Below are 19016 nucleotides of genomic sequence, written 5' to 3' on the forward strand. Positions count from 1 at the left end.
ATATCGCAGACAATGTTTTTTGCGATGCGGCACCGGTTTACTTATAAGGGAAACTTGCCCGCGTTTAGAAAGAAGTTCTCAAAATTGCGTCGTTCGAAGCGTGTGTAGAATTTTCAGTGCAAATTTGTCCTTGTCTAAAGAAAATCGGATAAACTTGAAAGAAAAACAGCTTCAAACTTTGAAAATTTGTATGATAAAACATTCTTCAAATACGTCGTCATCAATAACGTCATTAGTCGTCATGGACAACGCCATTGTAATCCGGGAACTTGAAAGTAGTTCTAATGGCGGACTTGGTCATACAGCCGAGATTAGATATAGGGTACAGGAATCTGTTGAGGTTTGCCGAGTGCCATGAATGTATGTTGAACATTTTCATATGAAGTGGTTATTGACTCTAAAGGATCATTGGGTAAGAATGTATGTTGAACATTTTCATATGAAGTGGTTATTGACTCTAAAGGATCATTGGGTAAGATTAGAAAAAGAGCTGACAGTTCTCGCTATAACAGAAAACAAAATAGATAATGAACAAAGATACTAAAATTTCACTCAAATACCGAGACATTAGCTATTCAATTTTAGACTAGCCTCGATCATCATTATTAACGTTGGTGTTATTATAAACAAAGTCTCGATTATCTATTTTTATGTTAAATTATCCATCATAAAATGTCTTCAAATCCATTATAATAATATTAATGACTTTATTTTCTGAGGGAACATATTTAGTACACAAGATCTAATTTTCAACATGTCCCTCCTACTCTATAAAACTAGCAACTACACAGTAATAATATTTACCAAGTGCATATATATCATATTATATAAGCTTATAATAAAGAAATATCAAACAAACAATAAAGAAAACAAAAATGGCAACTAAACATACATTTAGAGGACAACAGTAATTAACATATCGCAGGCTAGCGATGACACCCAGAGTTGATTATGGTTAATTACAGATTATGGCTAATTAAAGGTTAAGAGCTTTATAAAGAGTTTAATTCAAAAATAGATGATAAAAAAGAAAATATTGAAAATTTCAGTCAAATTACTTTTTCTGAACGGAGTTGTTACTGTTGGAAGTTTGGACTAGAAATGGGCATCAACTGTGTCCGCACCATCTACGAGTATATCCGATCCTTTGATTGACAGACGATAACTCCACCAATGACTATGGTATCCTCGCTTGCCAGGTACTTCATCGCCAGTCTCTGGTAGTGACGTCAGTAACTAACGGTAAACGTTAGCTTGGTCTTGGTCCGCCGTTTATTAATTTAATTTTAAATAGACGACTGTTTAAATCCGAGCTGTATCCAAGCTATCCGAGAGTCTACAGGGTTGCTATTGAACCTGTCATGTAAAAAATAAAGGTCTAATTAATAATTTCTTTAACATCTGAAACCTAACTAAATACTTCGATAGGCAGATTTAGATCTTGCATAATGTATGTTATATAATTTAGATAACATTTCAAGCCGAGAGAGAGAGAGAGAGAGAAGAGAGAGAGAGAGAGAGAGAGGGAGAGAGCGAGAGAGAGAGAGAGGGGGAGAGAGAGAGTGAGAGAGAGAGAGAGAGAGAGAGAGAGAGAGAGTTTAACGTTCACTCGACACACACTAGGTCATTTCGGGACTAACACATGGTTCAATTTTATTTCAATAATTCACTTTTGCGTTGGGGTTTTAGCAGTGGGGGGAAACCGGACGGCCCGGAGAAAAACCACGAGGCTGGGCAGGCGACCCTACAATTAGTGTAAAATGTGACCTTTGCGTGGACTAATGAATGCTTATTAAAATATATACAGTTTATCTACGTTTTGTGGCGGCGATGTGAAGAGCGCCCTCACTTTTTATCACTTTCAAGGGTCTGGAATACAATCGCAGCTTGTCTGGGAATAATTCTAATAAAAACTAATTTGACCTCTTTTTGCATTAGTTTTAAATAAAGTTGTTTGAAATGAATCTACATGCGTGACAAATAATCTATATGGAGGTGAAAATTAGAGGCACTCTTAGCAGACGATCATATAGTGGGTTATTGTGTAGAAAGGTCATCAGTACCGGTGTACTAGTTACCCCTAAAATGCAACTAGTACTCGAAAAATAAGGACGCGACCGGTCAAAACTCGATAACGTCCTAGGAGAACAGTCCTAGCTCGAAATGGCCTGACTATCCCAAACCTAACGAATAATGGAATAATGGAGGTTTTATTTTTATTTATAATACCCCCTCCATGAAAACATGGTCATATATTACTTTTTAGGACCAGCACTAAGCGAACCATCACAGTTGGTATTTTTTTAAAAATTGTTTTTAAGTTTTAAATTCAATAGAAACTTACGTCGACAATCAGGAATACACACAAAGACAATTTTTTTTATTTTTTTTATTTTTTTATAAACAATATTTTATTTCAAATTTATGAAAAGGGATCAGGGAACAGGCATAGCCTATATCACCCGGGCATAATTTTGCCCGATTGGACAGAAATGTTATTGCCGTCACGGAAGGACTGTTTTCACTAAATATTTTATTTGTTGTAAACTATTTCCTGAATTAAAGTTTTATTCATTTTCTTATTTGTGATTTAGTTAAGGAGCTGGGGCCTATTTCACGAAATTTTAACTAAGATAAAATCCAAATTTTAGTAATTTGATTGGATAATATTATATTGATTTTAGTGCTTAGCCAATCAGAATTGGATTTTATGTTTAGTTAAGATTTCGAGAAACAGGGGCCTGGCCGTTCTGGCTATAATACATGTAGTTTATAAATAGATAATGTAAAATGAATACTGTATATTGAAATATTCAGTCAAATTAATTTTTGCTGAGTAAAGTTGTGATTGTTTAATTTGTTTTATACGGTATAGGTTAATTAGTCTCGATTGTCAAGTATCAAGTATCAGAGAAACGATAATTGTTTTTTATTCAGTTTTTAAAAAACAATGTTTAGTAACGAGATACCAAAACAAACCAATGGCTTATATAAATATAAATTGGCCACAATGTCTCATTTTTTAAAGAAATATATCTTTTTTGCTGACTTGGACACAAGTCAAATAAATCCATGAGCGCAATTACGTCCCCCCACCCCATCCCAATCTTTCCCTGGTTGCCATTCAAAAAGCTACAAGTTTTATAGTTTCCAATATTTTTTTTCACGATATTGATAATAGCACTTATAAACCCTTTTAGACGTGAAAAAAGGACAACGATTCTACTGTGCGGAGAATTCCTAGCCAGACAAATTATCGGCGACACGATTTCGGGCTGTAGTGGACATAATTCAAATATTTTAATATAAAAAGACATAACTGAACCAATGTTCATTATTCCTAGTTCAGAGTTCAGTTTCATTGACGTGTCAATAAACTACAGGCAGGTAAATCTTAGCCTGGCTATCATGACGTGGGGGGTTGGATGGCTGAATGGTTAGCGTGCGCGCGCTGCATCATAAAGTCTGTCATTGAGTCGACTGGCGTGGTTTCGAATCCCCGGTTGTACGTGGCAAGGAGTAGGGTCGCCTGTCCAACCTCGTGGGTTTTCTCCGGGTCCTCCGGTTTCCTCCCACTGCTAAAGACCCCTACGCGCAAGCGAATTATGTAAATAAAATTAAACCAAATGTTAGTCTCGAAATGACCTAGTTTGTGTCGAGTGGACGTTAAACCCCATTTCTCTCTCTCTCTCTATCATGACGTCACAATCAATAACGTCCCATAATTCAACAGTGACCTGACGACGGATTATGCCTAGTTACAACCAAGTCCACAGTTTAGGCGTTTAAATCTTAGTTATAAAATAATTTTATGAAATTAAAATGTGATGTAAATATAGTAAAATCCATCCAATTAATCAAGCATCATATTAAAATATAATATGAACTATGTCTACTACAGTCTGATATCTCATCGCAGATAATTTGTTTGGCTAGGAATTCTTCGCACAATTCCTATAGGCTACCATATTTCCATGTCAATACCTATACTAAGTCTTTCTGTTATTTATGTATTTATAATATTTATACCCAGTCATCATACTTGTGTTGAATGTTGTCTCACTATCAGACCAGTTTGAGGTAAATATGTATTCTGAGATGATTATCATATTGTTTGTCCTGTTAGTAAATGTGTAACCTAGATTAAAATTATCATTTATCTTGTTTGTAAATATATATATATAATTTGTCATATTTTTATAAATTTATGTACGTTTATTTTGTATGCTGTCATCAATGGATGTTTCGATACAATAAAATCTTATCTTATCTTATCTAGAGGATATATGTACGATTGTCGATTTTAGACTTAAAAGTCAAAGAATGTTCGCACGCTTTTAAGTGCTCTAAATATCTTGAAAAAATATTGGAAACTATAAAAGTTGTAGCGTTTTTAATGTCAACCAGGGAGAGTGGACTGGGGGTGGGGAATTTTACTGAAAGGGCGGGGCGGAATTGCTCGCGTTAGATCATGTAATTGCACTCATGGATTTATTTGACTATGTCCAAGTCAACAGAGGACGTGGGGCCTGACCGGGACACCGTGTATACATTGGCGTGCACGTAAAATTGGCAGTTGGAATTCGATATAAAAGTAGGCCATATTGCCGCTACATGGGCAAAATTTCCCTCATTGGACACTGTATGGCGTATACCCGTTTTCATTAGTCCAGTCAGAACAGAACCGTAGGACGTTAAACCCCATTTCATTTCATTTAATTTACAAGTCAACAGAAAAGAGAGAAGCGTTTTATTGAAAGAGCAGCTTGGCCTAATATTATAACAAATCAATAAGAAATATATATAAAATATTTGTTCTAAAAAAAACAAACAAACATTGAGGCCAATTTATATAAGTCATTGGTTTGTTTCGGTATCTCGTTACTAAAACATTGTTTTTATAAATTAAAAAAAAATGAATTGATGGCATTTAACAATTTAGTGTTAAATTTCTTTATTATCGTAGCAATGATACTTGACAATCGAGACTAATTAAGCTATACCGTGTAAAACAAATTAAACAATCACAACTTTACTCAGCAAAAAGTAATTTGACTGAATATTTCAATATACAGTATTCATTTTACATTATCTATTTTTGAACTACATGTATTATAACGAGAACAGTCAGGTGTTTAACTATATCTTACATTATCTATTTTTGAACTACATGTATTATAACGAGAACAGTCAGGTCTTTAACTAAATCTTATATAATACATCTCAGCCCCGTAGTCAGCCTGTTTGTAATAGACAGCAGTCAGGAATCATCATGGTGAACTGTATTAATAGCAAGAAACATCGTGTTAATTATAAAAGATAAATACATATAGTTAAAACAATAAATAAATGTTGTTTCAATCATTTATAGTTTGTGAAATAGTAACATTAGCTAGAAAACTCATCCAATAGTATAATGAACAAATACACAAAACCTAGCGAACTGGGATAAATTGCTGTTTGGCCATTTTTTATTTTTTAGATTTTTAAAGTTTTAATCGTTCCCTTTCGATGTCTATTCTAATTAAAATAAATATTACATTATCCATTGGCCTGTTGTGGATTTTAAAAATAGATTGGCAGGCAACGAAACATACGCCCACAGAGAGAGGTAGAAATGGGGTTTAACGTCCACTCGACTCAAACTGGGTCATCTCGGGACAATTGCGCGCATGTGTTTTTATCAGTGGGGGGGGGGCGGAGGACCCGGAGAAAACGCACGAGGTTGGACGGGTGAACCTACCCATTGTTACGTACAACCGGGGAATCGAAACCACGCAAGTTGACTCAACGATAGACGTTATGATGCAACGTACATGCACTAACCATTCGAACAACCAATCTCCCCCACATACGCCCACAGTAGCATTTGCCTTCCAGTTCTGCCTTACACTAGCATTTAGTATACAACATTTCTATCGGAAATCATTGAAAATCAATAGGATTATTCTTCTAGTGACCTTAATCGTTTAGCGTTCCAGAGCGTGGACAACAGACGGGTGGACTGACAGACGGGGGCGACGACAATATATGACATGTGGGCGTATACAAAATTGTCGAAAACCCGAAATCAGCAAATAGGCATAAAATAAATTTATCGGTACACCAATCTCAATTTCTTAAAATTGTATTTCAAAAACCTAACATTAGAATGATCTGATTTTTATGCATCGTAAATAAACAGACATAAACTGGCTATATTCAGGTTATGCACCCCTCTCCAATCTGCTGAGTAAACAACAATATATGACGTGCAGAATAATATATTGATACCTGTTATACCTGTTTCCCGTCTTTTTCTTGTCTACTGCATGCCCGAAAATATGCCCGAAGCTCTCATATGATATGATATGTATGCGGTACCCCCTTCGTCCGGGCGAGAACCCCTGCCCCCCCCCCCCCTAGAGAAGGTGGAACCCCACGGTAAATAGCTAGCATGGAGGTCCCGTGTTCGATCCCTGTATTGGCCTAGGAAGTTCATCTGGGTTGTTTGGCGTGGTTCCCCCTTGTCAGTGGTGCAGGATGGAGGACAAGGGGCAACGTATAGTCATTCAGATAGGACGAAAACTAGGTTTAAAACACAACCTGTAGCCCAATAGCTGGTTATTCTAACCCTATTCTGTAACACGGTTGGAATGAAAGCCCGAAGTCACGTGTAATACCCCAGCCCGCCCCGTCTCCACATGTGTTAGCCACTATTTTCACGAACCCACTTTTATGTCTATATTGGGCCACTGGGTGCAGACCGGTTAGCCCCCCAACACTTTGATCCGTTAATTCTACCTTTGACTTACCAACAGAGAAATACGTTATTGTAGATAAAAGTAAGGATATAATATGTTCTTTGATGTTTATTATTGTATTGTACTTTGTATTGTATGCTTTACCATACTCGTGTATATATCCTGCAGTTGTGTAAAGCGAACAAACTAAAATTGAACGACGATAAAACAGAGGCTCTTTTAGTAGGTTCATCACAACAACTCAAGTTACTACCTGATATTAAAATCACCATTGGTAATTCAGAAATAAATTTCTCCAAAAATGTTCGAAACCTTGGAGTGATATTTGATCCTTCTCTGACAATGGACACTCAGGTTGATATGGTATGCTGTACATGCTACTATCATCTACGCTGTATATACAACATCAGAAACTATCTCACTGCTGACGCTTGTAAACTACTTGTGAGATCACTTATTTTATCAAGGATTGATTATTGTAATAGTTTACTCTATGGAATCCCACAAGCACTTCTAGCCAAGATCCAAAAGGTTCTTAATACTGCAGCCCGAATAGTAACAAGGACACATAAGTTTGATCACATCCAAAATGTGCTGGCTTCTTTACATTGGTTACCTGCTGAGGCGCGAGTCGAATACAAAATACTAACATTAGTGTATAAATGTCGCAATAATGCAGCTCCTCAATACTTATCTGAACTCTTATATGACTACAACCCTATTAGATCACTTCGCTCTCAAAATAAACAGTCACTAGTTGTTCCAAGATATAATTTAAAGTCATATGGGTTTAGGTCTTTCAGTTCAGCTGGTCCTAGATTATGGAACGAACTTCAACAACAGATCAAGAATCAACAAACCTTTAATCAATTTAAATCCGCACTAAAGACTTTCCTGTTTCAACAGTTTTACCAGTAGAGCCATTACAAAAAGCGTTTTGAACATGTGTCAAAATTGAGAAGACGCTATATAAAACTTCATTATTATCATTTATTATTATTAATAAAGCATTATTATTATTAATATATTACGTAAACATACCCAACAGAGAGCAGAATACAATTAAACAACAGTTTATATGACATAATATTAAAAGATATACTCTGCTAAATATATCTTACACGAGGTGTGTTGATAATACAGGTCGAGATATACATAACACGTGACCTGTCGATAATATTCTAAATATAGATAACACGTGACCTGTAGATAATATTCTAAATATAAATAACACGTGACCTGACGATAAAATACATAACACGTGACCTGTCGATAATATTCTAAATATAAGTGTGAACCCTGACCATCAATATAAACATAACATAACTATGATATTAATTAAAACCAAATGTCAACAATTACAAAGAAGTCATGCCAGTATAGACATATTTTAAATATTTCTTGGATAGTGATTGTTTATCTATTTCCACAGTCCTATATTGACATGGATCACGTGATGTATGACGCCGAGGTCAAGGCAATATCAAGCGCTCGAGACGACGCGTGATGTGATTGACAGCTAAAGAGAATGTGTTGTTGTCATAGTTATCTAGTAGACTATTTACCTGTAAGACTGTACACTATAGTGTTTTAATTCTTTAGATTTTAATATCGTATGTTATATTAGACTAACTGATTGATTCTGTAGTTTTATACAGCTGATGTAACAAACGATTCTTCAACATTGCTAAAGAGACAATCATGGCTGAACAGGAAGTATGTACTATTTGTTTGAATGACTATCAACAAGCTGTAAAACTGGACTGTAATCATTCGTTCTGCTTCATCTGTTTAGAAGATTATGTGAACAAAACCTCCACTAATGACCACTTTCCGTGTCCTTTGTGTCGTGTCGAATCTTCATTACCAGAGGGTGGAGTGAAGGAACTGAAACCGAAAGTAAACACTAACATTCCACAATGTGACGTATGTATAAATAGTTTATCTAAATTTAGTTGTAAAGATTGTCAACAATATTTATGTGACTCTTGTAAAACGACCCATGATAAATTAAAAGTCTGTAAAGATCATATTGTCGTTAGATACGAGGCATTGCTGACTTTCAGCACCGAATCAGGGGCAAACAACTCCGTGACAGAAGACGTGAAATATGAATCCAGTCCACGTGATGTCTGTCCAAATCATCAACAGACGAGTGTAAAATTTTACTGTAAAGATTGTTCAATGGCCGTCTGTTCTGATTGCTATGTCATTGATCATAATGGACACCAATTCTTAAATTTACAAGATGACAGAGTAAGAGAAGAAATCAAAGGAGAATTAAAAACATTAAACGAAGAAATAAAAACCCACATTGATCAACTTGAAAACTTCAGTGAAAGTTTAAATCTGAAGTACAGTGAAGTGAAGGATTCGGTGAAGACAGAATGTGACAAGATAGATGAACAGGTTGATAGAATTTGTAGAGAGGTGAGAGAACTTGGAGACCAGATGAAACAACAAATGAAAACATCCTGTGACGAAGATGTATATGATGATGTTGATGGAAAACTCAAAAAATTAATGGAGGATATTAAAAGACAAACTGAAGATTTAAAAGCTAGTGTTAAATATTCAGTGAATGTTTTAGAAGAATCGTCGATTGTTCAAGTTTTACAAAGATTACCTAAAGTTAGACAGGAGAAAGATGAAAGTTGTTGCAGAAAATTGGATATACCTGATGTAAGATATTCAACGTTTCAAGTAGCAGAGATAGATAAAACTTTGTTAATTAATCAACTTGGTAAAGTTGTAAGTTGTCATGAGAATATGTTTGAAGATGTTTTTAATGTGGATACTGTGCCAGGAAGGTTTAGAAGGTATAATGGTAAACAACATGTAGTTTCAGGTTTTACATGGAGTATCAGTGTAGCTAACAACCGGTCATCATTATATGTTGTATTATACCTGAATGACGTAGAAGATAAAAGTATTACGTCATGTAATGTTGACGTCACATATAAAGTTATAAATAAAACAGATGATAGACAATCTGTAGTTAAACAATGTAATGGGACTGATGAACCTGGTGATTGGGTCTGTTATACTGATCTTATTGACTGGAAGAGACTCAGTAATCCTGTCAGTGGATTTATTGATGATCATAGAAACTTTACAATTCAAGTAACAATTAATAAAATAAACGTAAATAATAAAAAACGTAAATAATTAGACTAATGTTATTCTGATTATTCTGTAGAAACTTTACAATTCAAACAACAATTAATAAAATAACAGGCATTGAAAGATGTAAATAATTAGACTAATGTTATTCTGATTAAAACTAATAATTGAACCTATATATGAATTAACTTTAAATAATCTAATTATTATGCTGCACGAGAGATAACCTATTGTCCCGGTCATCCAGTACACTTCAGTTATTCAAATCAAACTGAAACCGGGTTTAACATCCTAGTCTACTTCATCAGCCGAACTCATAAAAAATATATAAACCATGCAGTGTGCCATGGAAGATATTTGCCTGGACAGGGGGAGTTTCCACCTGCCAATGATTCTCCAAGCCCACATAGGACTGCAGTTTTTTTGTCCCATCCAAAACACTAGACACCATTCACTGTCAGGCCCTCCATCTTGCATAATTCTGAAAAATCATAAGGATCTTTCCCAGCCAACCCCGAGATCGACCATTCGACCTACTGTTTAGTTGGTTAGCGAGCGCATTACTCCCTGAGCCACTCTGACTTCCAAAATCCACTTGAAAGAAACGGAATGAAATGAAATGGGGTTTAACGTCCTACTGTTCTGCTCCTACTGGGCTAATGAAATGAAATGGGGTTTAATGTCCTACTGTTCTGCTCCTACTGGGCTAATGAAATGAAATGGGGTTTAACGTCCTACTGTTCTGCTCCTACTGGGCTAATGAAATGAAATAGGGTTTAACGTCCTACTGTTCTGCTCCTACTGGGCTACTCTTATATCGAATTCCAACTGTCAAGGGATCTTTTAGGTGCACGCCAATGTGTAAACGGGATCTCGATTTTTGTCCCATCCGAATGACTAGATGGCTGTCCTTGTCAGCCTCTCCGTCCTGCACCACTGACAAGGGAAAAACGACGCCGGAAAATCCAGATGAATTTTGTCGACAAATGCAGGGATAGAACACTGGACCTTCAGGTTAGCTAGCCACCGTGCCCCTCCCCCCTCCACTTTAACCCTAACCCTAACCCTAGCTAGCCACCGTGCCCCTCCCCCCCTCAACTTTAACCCTAACCCTAGCTAGCCACCGTGCCCCTCCCCCCCTCCCCTCCTCCACTTTAACGCTAACCCTAACTAGCCATTGTGCCCCTCCCCCCTCCCTCCACTTTAACCCTAACCCTAACCCTAGCTAGCCATTGTGCCCCTCCCCCCTCCCTCCACTTTAACCCTAACCCTAGATAGACACCGTGCCCCTCCCCCCCCTCCACTTTAACCCTAACCCTAGCTAGCCACCGTGCCCCTCCCCCCCTCCACTTTAACCCTAACCCTAACCCTAGCTAGCCATTGTGCCCCTCCCCCCTCCCTCCACTTTAACCCTAACCCTAACCCTAGCTAGCCACCGTGCCCCTCCCCCCTCCACTTTAACCCTAACCCTAGCTAGCCACCGTGCCCCTCCCCCCCCTCCACTTTAAAGAAACAACAAAGAACAATTAAATGTATAAATAACAATGAAATTTAATTTGAAAATATAATTACATTGTAAAACTATTTATATATGAGTGAGAGATTTTAATATTTATGTACAATTTTAATCCTTTATAACATCTTGTTATCTTTGACTACATGTGAGTAGAATACGACACACTGTGGACCTTATAATTAGTGGAATTGAACCGATCATGTCTGAATAGTCCAAAACTATTAATTAAATTGCATAATCAAATTATATTGACTCGAAAAACTATTTGTTTCACCATTGGAAATAATGAATTTAGTTGTACTTAAACCAAATGACAGGCACAAAAGCAATTGCATCTGAAAATGTCTGAAAATCTGTGATAGTTGCCTTTAACTCCAGTCTTGGACTGATATCTACATGTGGTTCAATATTTTTATATCAACTGTATATTAATCTCTACCATAGCAACAAAATATTACTGTATATTAATTTCTACCATAACAAACAAATATTACTTTATGTCTATTCTACCATAGCAACAAAAGATTACTTTATGTCTATTCTACCATAGCAACAGGAAAAGATTACATTATGTCTATTCTACCATAGCACCAGGAAAAGATTACATTATGTCTATTCTACCATAGCAACAGGAAAAGATTACATTATGTCTATTTTAACAGAGTAACAAAATATTATGTCTTCTACCATAGCAACAAAATACTACATTATATCTATTCTACCATAGCAACAGGAAAAGATTACTTTCCATCTTTGATTGTGCTCGTATTTTTATATCATACAACAGTATAAAACATGGCGACAGATTAAAGATCCATTATGTAGGAGATAAAGCTATCTATTGCAGGTCTATATTCACAAGACAAACCCATAATCAAATTTCAGATGGCTGAGATATTGCATGGATTAGACCATTAAAATACACATCACTCTGTTTATTACTATGGCAACAGTACTAGACAATCGTCTATTTCTTGTTGAAACATCAAACACTCATAACGTTAGCTAAGAATAAAGTGATTTGACTGAAATTTTCAATATATTCATTTTTCATTATCTATTTTTAAACTATTATTACAAGAACCGTCAGCTCTTTATCTAAATCTTACATAATACATGTTTAATAACTGAACACATATTAAATTACATTAAAACATAACAGCAGGGTATAAAACTTGTTTAATAACTCAACACATTAAAACATAACAGCAGGGTATAAAACTTGTTTAATAACTGAACACATTAAAACATAACAGCAGGGTATAAAACTAAATTTTATTCTATTTTGATTAAAGAGAAAATCTTTCTTTAATGATTTTAAGTAAGTTTTTGGGCACATATCTAATGAATTATCATTATGATTATGATATGTTTTATGGCATATTATCATTATACCATAGTTTATTATCATTATACCATAGTTTATTATCATTATACCATAGTTTATTATCATTATACCATAGTTTATTATCACAAGGAATGGAATGTAATCTTTTATATAACATACATAATGTTATGTACAAAATGCTAGACCAGCTTCTCACTAATGCCTAAGAAACGCTTGTCTCTGACAACACTCTCACTTGAAGCAGACATTAAAGCTCACTGGAAGTGCTTCATTTCACTTGAATGTTGGGCTTAAAGCTCTCTGTAAAAGCTTCATAAATTTTAAAAATTAGTCACTATTTCTTTTCCATAAGTATAAAACGAATGTCACGGTTCCCTACCACACGTTAATTTCAACGTTAGCGATTTCCGCCATTCTCCTTCTGCTCATAGAAATATAGACTAGAATATGAGCAGAAGGACTTAAATGACGTCCCAGCTTTTCCTGTGAGCTTTAAGGTATGTTCAAATCGGATTATAACCAAAATGAAATGGAATACATTTTAAAATCCAGTCAACACAATCAATACCTTGGTTATTTTGAGACTAACATGTGGTCAAGTATGCAATGCTAGAGGAGGATTTTGCCCAGACAGCAACATTTCGACCTACTCTTCTTTAACCAGACGGAGCTTGATTATTCATAATCTTTACGGGGCATTTAGCGATTGGGAAACACATTTACATAACACCATTTTTATTGGTTATCAATCACTGGTTTTATTCTAAAAGCATGACCTTTCAACGAATATGGTCTCTTATCCTCTGAGAGAGAGAGAGAGAGAGAGAGAGAGGTAGGTTTAAGGACCACTCGACACAAACTAGGTCATTTCGGGACTAACATATGATCCAATTTTATTTCAATAATTCACTTGCTCGTAGGGGTCTTTAATAGTAGGAGGAAACTGGAGGACCCGAAGAAAACCCACGAGGTTGGACAGGCGATCCTACTCCTTGTCACATACAACCAGGAAATTAAAACCACGCCAGTTGACTCAATGACAGACCTTAAGATGCAGAGCGCACATGCCAACCAATCGGCCATCCAACCCCCTCGTCTTATCATTATCAAGCACAAATATTTGTGCTTTTAGACTAAACCCAGTGATGAGCTTCCATAAAAATTGTCTTATATATAACTTGATTATTTATCCAATCAGAACGAAGCACACTTTCTTCGTCAGACTCTTCTCAAACTCCCCGGTCCAATAGCCCGAGAACCCAAACTTGGCAAACTACGATGCCACCCAGGATGAGTGAAAACCAGACCTGAAAAATCCTGAATGTTTTTGTTGAATCCAGGAGATTCTAGTTGTGAAGCCAGTTCCCTATCACTTCACCAACTTGGTAAAATATGTTTGAAATGAATACCCTGGGTAATATAATAATATTTAAGGCATATTAAATAGATATTGTGAATATAAACAACTAAGGCTTTTTTTTTACAATAAATAACATTAAAAATGACTATTATAAACTAGCTTAAAGGCCTGAACACATCAAGGATTATCTGTTGATGATTCCTATAGGCCTAGTATCAACAAATAATCGTTGGTCTATCGCAGGGTCATATAAAAAGAGTCTGGCCAGTCGCTATTTTGTTAGTCAATCTGTAGGTGTGATATATCAACATCAGAACAGAATGATAGTTCTGTGGAAGATACGAGACCAGGGTAAATATCTATAGGGTGCAGGCTGTTTCGTACTTAGTTCATTCCTACCTCAGATTGATTCGTACCTTTTCCTACACGTTGTTGAACTAAGTACGAAACAGCTGACATCCTATCTATATTTACATTAGATAACCAAGCCATGTTGTTACCAAATCACAATTTCACCAGACTTTCTCAATATGGGGATACTCGACTGAATGTTCCGGTAAAGAATTCTCTAAATCCCCTAAAATAGTGACAGTGGAGTAAAAGAAGGGGTTTCCAACATGCATCGACTGCATAGGAAAATATATCAACCCACCATGACATCTCAGGCATATCGTTGTGTTTAATAAAGTCACGATTCTACTCACACTAGGACTGAATTCTGCGTAAATTCGAGACGTTCTGGACTGAATCAGCCATCTCCTTTATTATGACTCTGGTGTGTGGTAGCCCTTTTTACAGGAATAATTGATCATTAATAATATAAGGCATTCTATATCGTAATAATAAACATTTGATTGAAAAAATTAAAAATATATATGAAAGCAATATTATTATAAAGTGAAAAATACTTTGATTATAAAATATATTGTAAAATAAATTTAAAAATATATATTTGGATAAGTATATGATGATATGAGAAATACTGTACAGTGTATAATATTATTATATTCATATATCTAATGACTTCTGCTGATGTTTATATAACTGTAAATACTGTACAGTGTATAATATTATTATATTCATATATCTATTGACTTCTGCTGATCGTTATATAACTGTAAATACTGTACAGTGTATAATATTATTATATTCATATATCTAATGACTACTGCTGATGGTTATATAACTTTAAATACTGTACAGTGTATAATTTTATTATATTCATATATCTAATGCCTGCTGCTGATCGTTATATAACTGTAAATACTGTAAATTGAGTAAATTTAACACTGAAAGACAAGTCACTTGTCAATAACGAGCAGCAGGTAAAGACGAGTTCAATAGCAGCAATGAGTCTTTGCTGTAATTAACCTATTTTAAATTACACTAATATATCTTAATTTAATCTCTGTTACATGTAACTCTCTCTAACACAATCCTTCGTTTATTACTTAATATCATAGCTTACTGTAAACACAGCATATTAAACTACATATTGGTCAAAACAGATCAACAAAGGTCAATAGGTCAATAAGAAGTAATCAAATATACTGAACCTTAAACTGGTTTTAACGTCATGAAAAATGATATAGAACGATTGATATTAAGTACTGTTTGTGTATGAAGAAATTGTTACTGGCCTAAATCTTACAGAAATTGTTTATAGAACCCGACAAGTAAATAAATCATCATGGTTACCTCCCTTATCTCTCTGTTTTAGATAACCTCAAATAACCTATAAACAGTTTCTTGGATTCTAAATTCTAATTCTAAGTTGTTGACAATCAGAAAAAACTTTCTGTAAACAATTTCTTTACTTTATTTTTCTAAGCTGATGACAATAATAAAAACCTATTTTACAGAGAAACTTGATTCTAAGTTGATGACAATAATAAAAACCTATTTTACAGAGAAACTTGATTCTAAGTTGATGACAATAATAAATAACTTTATGCTGTTGGCTCCACATCACCTATTTTCGCAGTATCGGCATTAACCGAGTTATCATACGCCTGTGATCGCAATCTTCTGTTACGAACGAATCTAACGATACCCAAAGCACACTGTATTACCCATGCTAAGAAACCAATCCAGGATGCTGTCTGAAATAAACATAGATAAAACTTCAGCAACAACAGAGGGATAGCTTTCAAAATACAGGGGAGGTAACTTAGGGAAAACATGTTCCAATACAGGGGAGGGAACTCAGGGAAAACATGTCCCAATACGGGGGAGGTAACTCAGGAAAACAGAGGGATGGCTTTTAAAATACGGGGGAGGTAACTTAGGGAAAACACGTTCCAATACATTTAAATACGGGGGAAGTAACTCAGGGAAAACACGTTCCAATACGGGGGAGGTAACTCAGGAAAAACATGTTGCAATACAGGGAAGGTAAATCAGGGAAAACACGTTCAAATACATTCAAATATGGGGGGGGGGGGGGGGGGTTACCTCAGGGAAAACACATTCCTATACAGGGGAGGTAACTCAGGGAAAAGACGTTCCAATATGGGGGAGGTACATCAGGGAAAACACGTTCCAATACGGGGAAGGTAACTCAGGGAAAACACATTCCAATACATTCCAATACGGGGAAGTTCCAATATATTTAAATACGGGGGAAGTAACTCAGGGAAAACACGATCCAATATGTTTTAGTCCCAAACTGACCTAGTTAATTTGGGTGGAAGTTAACCTCCATTTTTCTCTGGAAGGGATATTTAAATAGAGAGAAATGGGGTTTAATGTCCACTCGACACAAACTAGGTGATTTCGGACTAACATATGGTTCAATTTTATTTCAATAACTCGTTTGTGCGTACGGGTCTTTAGCAGGTGAGGGAACCGCAAAACCCACAAGGTTGTACAGGCGACCCTACTCCTTGTCACGTACAAGTGGGGAATCGAAACCATGTCAGTTGACCCAATGACAGACCTTAAGATACAACACCCCTTGAGAGAGAGAGAGAGACCCGTGGAAAACCCACGAGGTTGGACAGGTGACCCTACTCCTTGTCACGTACAAGTGTGGAATCATATCTAAAGAACAAACCTGAGCCACTGTAAAATATGCGTAGTAATGTGAACCATTATAATCTGTATTCCTCTGGGCGTTCCAATTCATACGCTGGCCTTGAGAGCAACTGAAAGAATTTATAAATACCTAAAATTCAGTCCTTTTAATTTCGAAATTATTCTCTGTTGGTGTGTGTGTGGGTGTATTTATAAGCATGATGCAATTACTATCCCCATCTTTGATTACCTCCCTTTCCCCTAAACTCTTTAAATCTTAAATCTATGCCTCACAACAGTTCTTGATACCGATAACATGAAATGAAATGAAATGGGGTTTAACGTCCTACTGTTCTGCTCCGACTGGGCTAATGAAGTCGGGCATACCCCATGCAGTGTGCTATGAGAGAAATTTTGCCGGGGCAGCGGCACTATGACCTACTCTTATATTGAATTCCAACTGCCAAGGGATCTTTTACGTACATGCCAATGTATACACAGGACCTCGGTTTTTCGTATCATCCAAAGGACTAGACAAGGGGAAATCCTGATAAACTTTCTCGGCCAGTTATTGATACTGATGAACAGACAGTAACACAGGGAGGAATTATCTTATTCACAGCCACAATTAAACTATCTCTAACCCTCCAACAAATCCTTCCCCGGTCATTAAATCATTGATTTGGAAACAAATTATGGATTCAAATGAACAGAGGACCTTATTTGAAACCCGACTTCACCAATTTTGTAAATGTCTGAAAGATAAATAAATTATTTAATCAATTTCCCAATTATCTCCCCCAGTCTGATTATCTCCCCCTGTTTGATTATCTCCCCTTGATAAGGTGTTTAATCTGAACATCAATACTTATAGTTGTTGTGTTTTTACCTGGTTAATCTTCCAGGTGAACTCGTTATCCCATCACAAAGTGTTTTAAATCCAACACTGATAATACAGGATACGATGAACGAGACGATAGCCATGGCAGCACTGATCAAAACAAACGGCATTACCCACATCTGTGATCTGAAATTTTAAAACAATTTAAAGCAAGAATTTCAAATTTTCTAAGAAAGTCAAAACATAATTATTTATGTCTTTTGCTCAATAGGTTATCAAATCACTATTATACGATCATGGGCATTATTTCCCACCCTTAAAAAATCTATGACACAGGAAATAACAACACAATTACCTCCCCTGTTTTGCTATTGACAACATGGGGCAGCCATTTTCCAACGTTGGAATTTGAAGTTAAAAATGATATTTTTGCCAATTTCTCAGCTGGCAATAGCGAATTATAGGATTATTCTTTAACAAGGTAGGACTGTTTATGGATACCATCTATTTTAAGGCTTTATTTTAATACATTTTAAAAATATAACTTGAAAATTTGCAATTGCAACTTTAATAGAAGGCTTGATCTCGCCTTAACTTCGTACATCTTATCAAGGCATTCGCATAATACCTGCATATTTCAGTACTAATTTCATCCATCTTGTGAGCCTATCAGATTCCTCGATTATCCCAAATACCAAGTCTGGCGCTTCCCAGCTAAAATGTCTACCTGTGATAATCAAGTTGCAAAGTTCATGGTTCGATCAATGTCAAGATTTCCGTGCAGGTCGCTATGGTTGATTTAAGTGTGTTTGAGTCACAACCCCTAATTGGACGCTACTGTTCACGTAAAGGGTGATATCGTAGCTATAAGTTCAGGGCCCTGTTTCTCGAAATCTTAACTAAAGATGAAATCCAAATTTTAGTAGATACTTCAATTTTGATTGGCTAAGCACTGAAATCAATCTAATATTATCCAATCAAATTACTAAAATTTGGTTTTTATCTTAGTTAAAATTTCGTGAAACATGCCCCTGGAATTGTAAAGCAATCTAGCAATATCCAGATGTTGT

At 35.8% G+C, this 19016-nt stretch overlaps 2 protein-coding genes across 3 annotated transcripts in view; one reads left to right on the top strand and one right to left on the bottom strand.

The window, feature by feature from the left end:
- The window catches only part of LOC126822550 (transmembrane protein 179), a 52540-nt gene that overhangs the window by 30489 nt on the left and 3035 nt on the right, over positions 1 to 19016 (bottom strand). The window contains exons 3-5 of one of the 2 annotated variants that reach the window (XR_007680863.2): positions 17995 to 18132; positions 17146 to 17236; positions 15942 to 16192 (exon numbers count right to left, since the gene is read on the bottom strand). Coding sequence is in view for 1 of the 2 variants with exons in the window: in XM_050551499.1 (XP_050407456.1) it covers positions 16040 to 16192; positions 17146 to 17236; positions 17995 to 18132 (382 nt within the window). In the remaining variant the exon portion in view is untranslated. Of the gene's footprint in view, positions 1 to 11397; positions 16193 to 17145; positions 17237 to 17994; positions 18133 to 19016 lie in introns of those variants that run through there. The other variant, XM_050551499.1, reaches the window with a different exon arrangement.
- Positions 8234 to 10596, top strand: LOC126822541 (E3 ubiquitin-protein ligase TRIM71-like). Its single transcript, XM_050551485.2, has one exon. The coding sequence runs from the start codon at positions 8445 to 8447 to the stop codon at positions 9909 to 9911; it is 1467 nt and encodes a 488-aa protein (XP_050407442.1). The 5' UTR covers positions 8234 to 8444; the 3' UTR covers positions 9912 to 10596.

Source organism: Patella vulgata, chromosome 5, assembly GCF_932274485.2.
Source record: "Patella vulgata chromosome 5, xgPatVulg1.2, whole genome shotgun sequence".
NCBI classification, from domain to species: domain Eukaryota; kingdom Metazoa; phylum Mollusca; class Gastropoda; family Patellidae; genus Patella; species Patella vulgata.

Bases quoted from the DNA above. Each gene is read 5' to 3' on its own strand.
- LOC126822541 (XM_050551485.2), top strand. From the start codon at position 8,445: ATGGCTGAACAGGAAGTATGTACTATTTGTTTGAATGACTATCAACAA.